The 13,148-nt window shown below is 43.0% G+C and overlaps 1 protein-coding gene across 4 annotated transcripts in view; it reads right to left on the reverse strand.

Annotated features, from left to right (window-relative positions):
- EPHB1 (EPH receptor B1) overlaps nucleotides 1–13,148 on the reverse strand; it is a 359,407-nt gene that overhangs the window by 51,582 nt on the left and 294,677 nt on the right. For all 4 annotated transcript variants that reach the window (XR_012656391.1, XR_012656389.1, XR_012656390.1 and 1 more), the window contains exon 10: nucleotides 624–746. Coding sequence is in view for 1 of the 4 variants with exons in the window: in XM_075068616.1 (XP_074924717.1) it covers nucleotides 624–746 (123 nt within the window). In the remaining 3 variants the exon portion in view is untranslated. The remainder of the gene's footprint in view (nucleotides 1–623; nucleotides 747–13,148) is intronic.

Consider the following 13,148-nt stretch of genomic DNA (forward strand, 5'->3'; position numbering starts at 1 on the left):
CCAATCCCCAGTTGGAAAACTACCTAGCTTGAATGTATTATAGAGCAAATAATGGGTAGCCTAAATTATAGATCTCTTGTGCAGAAGCTAATGACACCTACAGATCACTAAAACGGTTCATGTTTAAGTCAGATTTGCAGCTGCTTTGCATTGACAGAGCAACATAAAGCAGTGAGATTAATCTGACCTCAAATTTGAAACAATCAATTGGTTCTTTGAATCTTCCTCACAACTTCTCACTTTCTCTATTATTATTCTACTGGCATAATACAATAACTTAACAATAATACTACAAATGCTTCAGGTGATAGAGAGAGAGCGAGAGAGATGTCCAACTTTCTCTTGTTATTTCCTAAAAGTTAAACCAAGAGGTCAAAGAAGCACTAAGATCAATGAATTAGTAAGTTAACCAAACCCTCCCAAACCTCAGAAGAGTACTCAGAACTCAGGCTATAGGCAGAAGTGTGAATCTTTTTTTATTTTAATGGAATGAGTTAGTTGGTCCGTTCTGAGCTATGAGTGGATGTAAAATGAAAGGAAGGAAGAGAAAGGAAGATGCAGGAGTTGTTGAGAGGGTTGGAGGGAGGGTGGGGAAAGACACCTAATGGTGAAATGAGACACACCTGCTCCAATGACTTCTTCAATCTTCACGAAGGAGACGTCAATCTCCTTGGCAAACTCGCGGACAGCCTCGTTGGGGTCCTCATAAGTGAAGGGGTCAATGTAGATCTTCATCCCTGGAGAGCCTTATCATGAGAGAGAGAGGAGGGACAGCAAAAGGGAGAAAAAAACAGTTGGTATTTAAGGAAAGGGCTTTGGGAGCATCTTGCACCTCTCCGATACCTTCTCACTTCTCTGCACGTTAATTACAATGCTATTTTTCTTAGCTCTTCTACTCCACTCTCTCTCGCTCTCATTCTCCATCCTTCCAGCCCCAGTCCCACTCATCTGCTCTTATTGTTCTGTCCTTCACTTCTCTCCATTATCTTCCCTCTTACTCCTCTCCTGGTAGGTGGAACGTATTATTTATAAACTGACAGATTGAGACCCGTCCACACATAGCACACGGGAACCTGCAGCGTGACCATTATTTATTTATTGAAGTCATATCAAATGCATTAGCAGCATAGTCAATGTAGAGTTGCAAGCTGAGATCAATATTTATCAATCTGACACCTTTTGGAGGTGTTTTTAAGACAAGCGGAGATTCTCACCAAATAGCACGACTTCAGGACCTGGGGGCTGTAAGATGAACATCAAATACCGGGAGACTTGCGCTAAAATCAGGAGAGTTGGTAACACTGCCAGCACTGTGTTTTTCTGAATGCTGCAGCTATCATTCTAGGAGGTAAAGTCACGCCAAGAGGGTTTTTATTTGGTCCAGACAACCTAAAGCCACAGCTTCTTGAGTTAACCCCCTAGCTATAAGTGTTTTTCCCCAAGTGTTCTCCTGCTTATATAGCACATTCGGCTCCCAGCAATGAAGTTACAAAACTACAATTAGCTGGTTTTATGGTAAGGAAAGCGGCAATTTTATGATGCTTCCTCCATAATTTGAGAAATATTTATTTACCAAAAAGGTCTTTGAAAGTTTTGTTGCTGCTACTAAATTGACAGAGTGTAGCAATTATCATCAAAAACCTGAATGGCCTGATAAAAGATGAGTTATGAGCCTCCATAACCAATAGTCAGGCACTAGTTTTGCCTACTAAAAAGCATTCCAAGGGGATGTTCCTCAAATCAGGGCTGCCCAGGCTCAGCCAGGACTGTGGAATTTCTGTGGCACTATAGACAGATGAGGAATCTGCCTTTGGGCGTTAAATCAGACTCAGATCTTGTTACTGTACTCTTTAAAATTAAAAACAAAATCCTCATGTCCAGGGATGCAAATGCCGTTAATGGGGGCTACTCAAGTGGCATTTCTTCCCAACTGGTGCACATTAGGCAGTGGAAAAAATGAGTTCAGCAAATGCTATTAAAATACCATAATAAAACGGTGCTTTTTAGAATTAAACCCTCCACAGCTGGATAAGGGAAGCAGTAGCACCACCTGCAATACAGATAATAGACATTATTTGCAGCTACTTTCCTCTAATTACACCGCACTTGTATGAGGCACGTTATGGTTAAACCTACATGGTATGCCCCACACCAGTAACACCACCATTCTGGAATTCTTCTTGACCCGAGCTCCTGGGGAAGAAGGGCACCAACTAGAGAAATACCATACCACTGACCTGCTTTGTGCCCTTCAGCAAGTCACTTCCCAACTCTGTGGTTCTCTTCTCCCTCCCATCTTTGTCGGTTGTGTCTATTTAGACTGTAAGCTCACTGGGGTAGAGACTGTTTCCTATGATGTGTCTGCACAGTGCCTAACACAACTCAGCCTTGATTCCAGTTGAGGCCTCTACCTCTGGAAATATCATTAGGAACACAGAGAGGTGAAAGTTCACTGACCCATACTCTGGTGACATATTTTCTTGATTTTTCTCTCCCTCATTCTTTTTCTCTCCTTCCACCTCCTTTAATTCACTCCATGCCCATCTTCTCTTTTCATTTTCCTCTCTGTTCCGTTTCCAGTCCATTCTGTTTTCTCTCTGCCTCTCATTCTTTGAAATTATCACACTTTTCCCCCAGCTCTGCAGTTTCTCTTCCCAGGCCCTGTTAGCAGCAGGAGTGGATGTCTTTAATTGGCAAAGAGCTTTGCGCATGACGTAGTTGGTAATCCCAGCTAGCTAGCGCTGGAATAACTGGGTTCTTATAACTGTCTCCCAGGAATGGCGACACATCCACTGGAAAAAACAATACTGTCCCCTTTCATTCCAGCCAGCAGCAGCCAGGTCTCCATTCATTTCCTTTCTTCTTTATTGTCACTCCCCGGCCCTGTTCTCCTGCTGAGCCCCTTCAATTTGTTATCTCTCAGCCAGGGGCGGCTCCAGGCACCAGCGCACCAAGTGTGTGCCTGGGGTGGCAAGCCACGGGGGAAGGTCTGCTGGTTGCCATGAAGGTGGCAGTCAGGCTGCCTTTGGTGACATGCCTGCGGGCGGTCCGCCGGTCTTGCAGTTTTGGTGGCAATTTGGCGGCGAGTACGCTGAAAGCATGTGACCGGTGGACCTCCCGCAGGCATGCCGCTGCATCTGACCCAGCCAAGTTGGAAGCATTGCTAAGCTAGTCACTGCTGGGGGCTGATATAAGGAGAGGTGGTTTGGTTTTTCAGTCTGGGCACAGACTTTGCCAACAAGAGATGATCCCTTTGGATCTTACAATCTATCAAGTGAGCAGAGACGCCATGTCAGTGAGGATTTCCAGATGACCATGTCTGGGGTGAGCAGAGAGGGAAAAGTCTCTCCTCCCCACTCCATTGGTTTGACCTGTTTTTCCTCGAAGGTTTACGCTACAGGTCAAACCACTATTTTGATATTTATTTTAATTGCTTAGTTAATTGTTCCCATTATTATTAGTATTTATTATTATTATTTGTATCTTTAGAAGCCCCACTCAAGGATCAGGATCCCACGGTGCTAGGTACTGCACAGAAGCTTTTCTAAAGCTCACATCTGAACAATTCGCCTGTTGTCATGTTCTTGTCATGTGACAGACTGTACTTTGGGAATCTGAATGAGTCCATTGCTCCTTTACGATGCCAGTGAGCCACTCTGAATTAGCAATGAAATCCAAGTATCTGAGCAAAGAGTTTATCAGATGTTGCCTGTTAATTATGGAGTGATTGTGAAGAAACAGTTGATGGAAGAATGAGCTCATGATTCTGGTGTCTGAGATTCAAGAAGGATGTCAAATGAGCTCCTTGCTTCTAGCAGGGCCAGTTTGGGCAGAAACGCCACATTCCCAGTGCTGATGATGAAAACTGCAATGAAGCCATCTGTACATCTCCCACTTCATAAATCCCTTTACGGCTTAGTCTCATACACTTTAACGGCCCCATAAATTTTTTTACAAGAGCAGCTGATGCTCCTGCCAGGATTACAAAGGGATTTACAGGATCATAACCAAGACTGAGTTAGTGATCAAAAAATCTTGTCTCCCTTGCTCTTTCACCATAGAGGGGATGCAGGGCCTCAGCGCAGATTGGGAGAAGGAGCAGCAGCCTGTGGATCCAATGCCACCAGGTTGTTTGCCAGGATGGGAGAGGCACCGAGGAGGGCAAGGCTGCTGGAGGCTTATCTCAGTGTGGAGTAGCACAGCCTGCTCCAGTATCAAAGGCTTTTCTGAAGCTGAATATCAGGGATACCTATCACAACATGCCCATGTGCCCCTCTGCCACAACTCCACCTCTCAGGCAATCCTTACTCATTCCTTGGCCTCTTCTCACTTGGACTATTGCAACCCCCTCTTCAGCCACCTTCTCACACAGGCAAAGAACTGAGACTACACCCTCCTCCACGCTGTATTCCCATTTATTACAGGATCCCGTTCATAACAGCCACATGGCCTTTAAACCATCACTTGCTCCAGCCTAGCATATGCACCTTTTCTCTGTCGATTACTCTCCCCAGTCCCCACACTCTGTAGGCACTAGGGCCCAGCTCCACAAAGGCATATAGGCTCCTCACTTCCATTGCTCTCAATGGACCTTTGTGGATCTGGGCTGAACTTCCCCTCTCCCCTTTCACCAAGTCTTGCTGCTGCTGGTGATGGCGTGCCAGCCTTCTTTGCTGCAGCATCTGACGTGTGCAATAACTATCCTCCAGTGCACCGATGCATTCACTCTTCCTCTGTATTTATTATTACCAATGAGACAGACACTATTCTGATGTATATAGTACCATAGCTGTGCATGGAGGTAACAGGACAAGCCCATGCATCTTGGCATCTACAGTTTCAAGGTCTGATCCTACTTTGAAATAAATGAAACCCCCCATTGACATTAATGGGAGCAGGACTGGCCCTAAATTAGACAACAAATGCTGACAAGGGACCAGGACAAGCTGTGGTAGGGAAGGCTAGTGGAGAAATAATCAACTCTCACAATCAGGGGGAAGTGCTGTTCCTTGGGAAGCTTGGTAGGAGGCTGGCTGGAAACCAGAATTCCATTATCTGAAAAATGTTGAGGTTTTGGAATTTGTTTTAGGTCTCATGGAAGGTGAAAACCAAAACGCTTTGGAATTTTTCCAAAAAAAGAGAGACAAGATGAGCCAGTTTCCTGATCTGGAGCAAAGACTGGAACCTGGTTTGCCCAAATCCCAGGTGAGTGCTCAAACCACTGAGCTCTTGGCTATTCCGGGGGCAGTCATGTTCTCTAATTTTGACCGGAAATTCCACCCTGGATCTAAGAAACCTTCCTGATAAAAGTTTCATCGAAACTGATACATTTCTGCAAGAAGTTGCAGTTCAGGTGAAAAAAGGTTTTGTTGAACAATTCCCGACCAGCTCTATTCAGAAGCCGTTCTTGCAAAGAGCGAATGATTTAAGTTTACTAGCTTTGTAGGCCTCTTTCTGGTTAATTGCAGCAGGAGATTATTAGAGAATATTTACATTTGTTCAGTTTTATGTAAATTATCCCTGACAGATTTGAGGGAAGATGTGTGCTGTAAAGAGGGATGTGGAGATAGTGGATGATTGGCACACAAGAATGTGTATGGTATATCCAAGCATAAGGGGGAGCATGAAAGAAAGCGTGAAGATCAGAGTATTCATTTCTCTCTCCATCTGCTCATGTTTAGCTCTGTTGCTGTATTATTCAGCTGTGGAAAGGATCCTGAGAGATAGTGAGTATGAAAGATGCTACACAAATACCATTGCACTATATTGTAGTTTCTTAAGACATCAGTGGGTTTTTAAAATACAGAGCAGCCAAATTACAGAGCATGACAGATAGCATAAAGTAGGTGGGGCAAGGCTGGCCAATTAACACCGAAAGGTATGGAGGAAATTTATCCCACCACTGCACCTACCGCCAGTTTTAAAGACGACAATTTCCACTATATGAGTAAAAATCTCTCTGCATTACCTCGCTCTGAGGAGGAACGCAGAGTGGGCGCTCCGGAATATAGCTGATAGGGTGCAAACATGGGATGGGGCAGAAGGGGAGTAAGGAGGCCAGAGGATTCATGGACAATGAAAGACAAGCATCTTTTTTAAGTGAATATATTGTGTCCCAGCAGACATGGGAGCAGAGATTTCCAAAGCCACCTAAGGAATCTGAATGCCCACATTAATGGAATAAGGGCATTCAAATCTTCTGGGGGGAGGGGCGGGTTTGATCATCTCAGTCTGCAGGACCTTAGCCAGCCATCATTATGAGGAATAAGACTGGAAGTTTCAAAAGGGCTGTGTGATGGGAATTTAATCTCTGGAGTGAATGGGAGCAGAGGTAGGCCAACACAGAGGTCTGTCGACAATCCCACTGTAAATACTTCCCTTTCCCTCTTGCTATTGCCCAGATACCTGTCTCAGCTGTATCCAGTTATTAATGACCTTATTAGAGCATGGCAAATGAGTTAATATTTTGATAACAAAGCCAAACACTCATTTCTGTAACCGTTAGTAGTTTCGTGTTCTACCTGCATGTGAATTCCTTCCTGTGTGTAACCTAGACATCCATGGGATTGCAAGGGGCATACCTTGGAGCAGACTTTAACTGATTGAATTGCTACAGTTCTAACCTATATAGCACCGCTCATACTTAGGTCATCTCCAATTACTTTGCAGCGCAGGGACACAGACCAAGCATGGGAAATTACAGCCCAAAAGGTGATTTTTTCAGAAAATGTTGATCATGTCCAAATCAAAGCTTATTAATTAAACTTTTTTACAACTTTATGCATCATCCACTACTAATGGAACTGTATTACTGATTGGGTGTGTGATGAAAGATATAAAATCCATTTCACTGATACTTATAACATCCATTTATGGCAATACCTCTCTGATTATACAGACATTCATGCCTAGATACAGCAGAGAAACATATGGTCCATATACTATTTACAGGAACACGTATTCATCACTCTACAACAATAATGAGCCAACAGAACAACTGCCAGGAATCTGGATCTGTGTAAGAAGATACAGTAGAGAATCTGGCCCTGCTTGAGAAATCTGCCCCAGTACAGGGTTGTACAGAAAAAATAGTTACTTTGGTCTGCCTGCCATTACCTCTCCCTGACCAAGATGGGCAGGACATAGGAAGCTACCAATTCCCCACCTCTGCCTGATTAACGGGAGATGAAAGAAAATCACGAACCCTTTTGCTCTCACTGCACTTCTTGGGGGAACACGGAGGGAGAAGGAGCTACGTAGAGCCCCTCTCAGGAGCCAGGAGGAGTGCTGGCAAGATCAAGAAGCAAAAGAGATGGATTGAGCTTACTATTATTTCCTAGGAGACTCATAGACTTTAAGGTCAGAAGGGACCATCATGATAATGTAGTCAGACTACCTGGACATCTCAGGCCACAGAACCTTGCCCACCCACTCCTGCAATAGACCCCTAACCTCTGGCTGAGTTACTGAAGTCCTCACATCATGGTTTAAAGACTTTAAATTACAAAGAATTCACCATTTAATCTAGTTTAAACCTGCAAGTGACCCATGCTGCAGAGGAAGGTGAAAACCCCCCAGGGTCTCTGCTAATCTGACCTGGGGAAAAATTCCTTCCTGATGCCAAATATGGTGATCAGTGAGACCCTGAGCGTGTGGGCAAGACCCACCAGCCAGACACTGGGGAAAGGTTTCAGAGTAGCAGCCGTGTTTGTCTGTATCCGCAAAACGAACAGGAGTATTTGTGGCACCTTAGAGACTAACAAATTTATTTTTAGCATAAACTTTCGTGGGCTACAGTCCACTTCCTTGGATGCATGCAGTGGAAAATACAGTAGGAAGATATATATACACACACAGAAAACATGAAACAATGAGTGTTACCATACACGCTTTCACGAGAGCGATCAGTTAAGGTGAGCTATTACCAGCAGGAGAGAAAAAAACTTTTTGTAGTGGTAATCAAAATGGTCCATTTGCAGCAGTTGACAAAAAGTTCACCTCCTTAAGTATCTTTCTGAATTATGGACTGGAGGATCAGGTCCTCTAAATCTGAATACGATCATTGTTCTCACCTGGATTTTTAAAAGTTTTTAATAGTGTAGGGCCTGGTTCTCATTTACACTAATCACCACTTCACACCACCTTGGCAATGTAAAAGGGGTGAGAACCAACTCCAATCTCCCCCACTTTGCTACATTTCCATTCATTTTAAAGCCCCTTTGCACTTCCAATGCTGTGCAAAGGGGTCTTGATGTACATGTGAACCTGGCCTGAACTGTGTGTAAATAAATAAATAAATAAATCTGTGAATTTTGAGTTGCTGGGCTGACGACTTCTGCTATCGACGCACTCTGTTCATCCACACACCCAAAGCTGCACAGCCTGCGACACTGCAAGCTTCTCTTACTCTGCCCCCAGAAATGTCGCTTTATCCTTCTGGGGCTCAACAATTTCTTGTTTGAGTGAACTGTCTGCTTTCCAATCTTATTTAAATGTCAGACAAGACAGTCAAATGATAACACCTTGATCTCTTCCTGTATTCCACATTAACCATGGCACAGACACCCCGAGCTGTTACTTGTCACATTGTCATTGTTGTGCAATTGGAGTCAAAACGTTCAATCCTTCAGGATAGGTTGTAGATCCTTGATGATGCAACTGAGAGAGGTTTTAGTTGGGGGCTGAAGGTGATGGCAAGTGGCGTTCTGTTACTTTCTTTGTTGGTCTGTCCTGTAAGTAGGTGACTTCTGGGTACTCTTCTGGCTCTGTTAATCTGTTTCTTCACTTCAGAATGTGGGTATTGTAGTTGTAAGAACACTTGATAGAGATCTTGTAGGTGTTTGTCTCTGTCTGTGGGGTTGGAGCAAATGCAATTGTATCGTAGAGCTTGGCTGTAGTCAATGGATCACGTGATGTGGTCTGAATGAAAGCTGGAGGCATGTAAGTAAGTATAGCAGTCAGTAGGTTTCTGGTATAGGGTGGTGTTTATGTGACCATCGCTTATTAGCACTGTAATATCCAGGAAGTGGATCTCTTGTGTGGACTGGTCCAAGCTGAGGTTGATGGTGGGGTGGAAATTGTTGAAATCATGGTGGAATTCCTCAAGGGCTTCTTTTCCATGAGTCCAGATGATGAAGATGTCATCAATGTAGCACAAGTAGAGCAGGGGCATTAGGGGATGAGAGCTGAGGAAGCGTTGTTCTAAGTCAGCCATAAAGATGTTGGCATACTGTGGTGCCATGTGGGTACCCATAACAGTGCCGCTGACTTGAAGGTATAGATTGTCCCCAAATATGAAATAGTTATGGGTGAGGACAAAGTCACAAAGTTCTGCCTCCAGGTTTGCCGTGACATTATCGGGGATACTGTTCCTGATGGCTTGCAGTCCCTCTTTGTGTGGAATGTTGGTGTAGACAGCTTCTACATTCATAGTGGCCAGCATGGTGTTTTCTGGAAGATCATCAATGGATTGTAGTTTCCTCAGGAAGTCAGTGGTGTCTCGAAGATAGCTAAGAGTGCTGGAAGCATAGGGCCTGAGGAGGGAGTCTACAAAGCCAGACAATCCTGCTGTCAGGGTGCCAATGCCTGAGATGATGGGGCTTCCAGGATTTCCAGGTTTATGGATCTTGGGTAGCACATAGAATATCCCTGCTCGGGATTCTAGGGGTGTGTCTGTGTGGATTTGCTCTTGTGCTTTTTCAGGAAGTTTCTTGAGCCGATGGTGTAGTTTCTTTTGGTAACCCTCCGTGGGATCAGAAGGTAATGGCTTGTACAATGTGGTTTTGGAGAGCTGCTTAGCAGTCACTTGTTCATATTCCGACCTATTCATGATGACGACAGCACCTCCTTTGTCAGCCTTTTTGATTATGATGTCAGAGTTGTTTCTGAGGCTGTGGATAGCACTGTGTTCTGCATGGCTGAGGTTATGGGGCAAGTGATGCTGCTTTTCCACTGGAGAAAGAATCTCTGTAGTAACTCAGAGCCCTCCCCATCTAGTGTCCATCACTGGCCATTGGGGATTTTTGCTGCTGTCAGTCGCTGATGGGCCACATGCCACTACGGGCAGTCCCATCATACCATGCTCTCCATAAATTTATCAAACTCAGTCTCAGAATTCCCCATAATTTCTCAGAATGAATGAGAAATTAGCTTCCCCTCCTACATCTGCCGGGACAGAGAACTCTGGGGCTGCAGGCTGCGGGCACTGGTGTTTTCGGTCCCAGGCAGGAGCAGGGCTGCGGCTTAAGCTGGAGAGAAGCTGTGGCCCCTCGTCTGCCAGGGACGGAGAACTCCGGGACTCCAGGCTGCAGGCACCAGTGTTCTCTGTCCCCGGCGGGCGTGGGGCCCGCCTAGTGCCCAGCAGGGGAGAGAAGCCAGGGCACCGCGCCTGCTGAGGACAGAGTACTTCGGAGTTGCAGGCGCCGGTATTCTCTGTCTTCACGGCTTCTCTCCAGCTTCTCTCTGCACTGCCCAGAATTGCCACCAAAAAACCTCCAACTCTGCTGTCCCAAGAATGGATGGAATGCTACCCCATCGTATGTGCTGCCCCAGGCACGTGCTTGCTCCACTGATGCCTGAAGCCAGCCCAGTATGAGTATTCCGTTGCACTGATATTGCTGTTTTCTCTTTGCGATTTATTATATTTTTAACATTTTGCCCCAAAATGAGTGGTTCAAATAAAAGACAAGGTACGTATTATTTCAATGCAGACTGAGAAGAATACTATTGTTTTATTGAAAATAAAGGGAAATGTGTTTGCTTATTGTGCGGGGGTGCTGTTGCAGTGCCAAAAAAACAGAATGTTGAATGCTATTTCCAAACTAATCATGGCTCTTTTGACATTAGCCGTCCACTTAAATCTGAGTTGAGAAAGAAGAAAATTAATTAGCTCAAATCAAACCTATCTGCCCAGCAATCTGTTTTCACTAGATAAGTGGTAAAGTTTAAAGGTGCTACTATTGCTTCCTTTAAAATTGCTCATCTGCTCGCAAAGAAGAAAAAACCCTTTCAAGATGGTGAATTGTTGAAGGAAGCATTTTTGACTGGTGCTGATTGCCTGTTTCAAGAATTTCCTAATAAGGGTGAGATTTTGTCAGCAATATAAGACTTGCAGTTATCAGACAACACAGTTACAAGGAGGACACATGCAATTGCAAGCAACACGCAAATTCAGCTAAAGGATGACTTGGAAATATGTGACTGATTTTCACTGCAATTCAATGAGTTGACAGATATATCAGATACAGCACAGTTGGCAATTATGGTGAGGATGGTATATAGTGACTTCACCCTTAAAGAAGAGTTACTAAAAGTATTGCCCATGAAAGGGCGAACAAAGGGTGAGGACATCTATAATTTATTCAAATCATACGCAACATCAATTAGTATGCCATTACACCACTGATGGGGCCCCAGCAATGATGGGCAGCGCCAATGGAGTCATTGCACTCTGTAAGAAGAACGAATCCTTTCCATACTTTATGTCTTAACACTGCATTATCCACCATGAAGCTTTGTGCGTCAAAGTTCTTTCTTTTCAACATGTCATGAATGTTGCTATTAAAAATAATTAACTCTATTCAACGAAACCTTTGCAACACCGACTTTTTAAGGCCCTGTTGGAAGCTGTTGACAATAAACAATCTGATCTTATCTTGCACACAGAAGTACAATGGCTGAGCAAAGGTAAAGTTCTTGCACGTCTTTTAAGCCTAATTGAAGAGATCAAAGAATTTCTGAAGTCCACAAATCAGAACTTCGAGCAACCAGAAGACTCCGGCTGGTTAATGGACTTGGCTTTTCTTGCCGACATCACTGACAAACTGAACATTTTAAATCTTGAGTTCCAGGGAAAAGACAAACATGTGAATCAAATGATAGGTTCTGTAAAATCATTCAAAGCAAAACTGATCTTGTGGATATCACGTATGAAGACAAAGTCTCTCGTACATTTCCCAAGTATGAAGAAAATGGTATGTGACACTGATTTTAACCCATCACCATTTGTTATCCACATTCAAACACTTCTGGAACAATTTGAAAAGAGATTTCACCATCATTACGCCTGTAGTTGCCTTTCTTGTGAATCCTTTTATTTGCCAAATAGATGTAACAGAAATGGCTACATCAATTGCGAGTCTCATTCAAGTAGAACAGAAGATTTTGGACCTTCAAAATGATATTGTTGTAAAACCCTGCGCAACAGATGAAAACTTTTGGAATCTGGTTGACTGAAAAAAGTTTCCTGCCTTAAAAAAATGTAGCATACAAAATAAAATCTTATTTTGGTTCCACTTATCTAGGTGAAGTTCTGTTTTCAACAATGAACATCATAAAATCAAAATACAGATCTCGGCTTACAGATGCCCATCTTGATGATTGCTTACAAATGGGAATATCATCCTACTCTTCCAACTACAAAAAATTGGTTAAAGAAATGCAGTGTCAAAAATCAAACTGACTTTATTAGAATAACCACATGAATTAATGATACCTATTTTCCATTAAGTGCTGATAAGGGAGTATGATTAACCTATGTTTAACTTTTTTCATATGTTTGTTTGTTTACTGAAATCCAGATACAAGTAACAATATAAATAATATTTTAATTAACCATAACTGGCTATCTGTGTTAAAGTAAGAGTAATAAATATATTTGGACCAGCAGTTAAATAATGTTTTACTTTTTTAAAATAAATAAGATGAAAACAGTTTATGGTATTTATTTTGTAAAAACACCTTAATTTTTCTTACAGGTAGATAAAAAAGAGCAAATTCACATGGTAAGGTGAAAGAGTAATTGCCAAATAATTTGATTAATACCTTTTACATGTAAAATTACCTTTTTTATCTTTTGGATTCATATATTATGTAATATTAAATATCATGTTTTTCATATTATTTAATGTACAAATACAAAATAAGCCTTGAAAAATTGTTGGCGCCCGCCACACTCTTCTGAAAACATGAATGTGCTACTGGCCACAAAAAGGTTGGGGACCACTGATGTACACAAACATGCATCAAAGGACAAATCTCCCTTCTAGAGTAATCCACAAAGGCCTGTTGTGCACAGAAGATGTTTCACCACATCTATCAGGTGTAGAGCTGAGCAAAATGTTTGGATGAAACATTTTTTCATCCTAAAA

The sequence above is a fragment of the Chelonoidis abingdonii genome, chromosome 8 (assembly GCF_003597395.2).
Source record: "Chelonoidis abingdonii isolate Lonesome George chromosome 8, CheloAbing_2.0, whole genome shotgun sequence".
NCBI classification, from domain to species: Eukaryota; Metazoa; Chordata; order Testudines; family Testudinidae; genus Chelonoidis; species Chelonoidis abingdonii.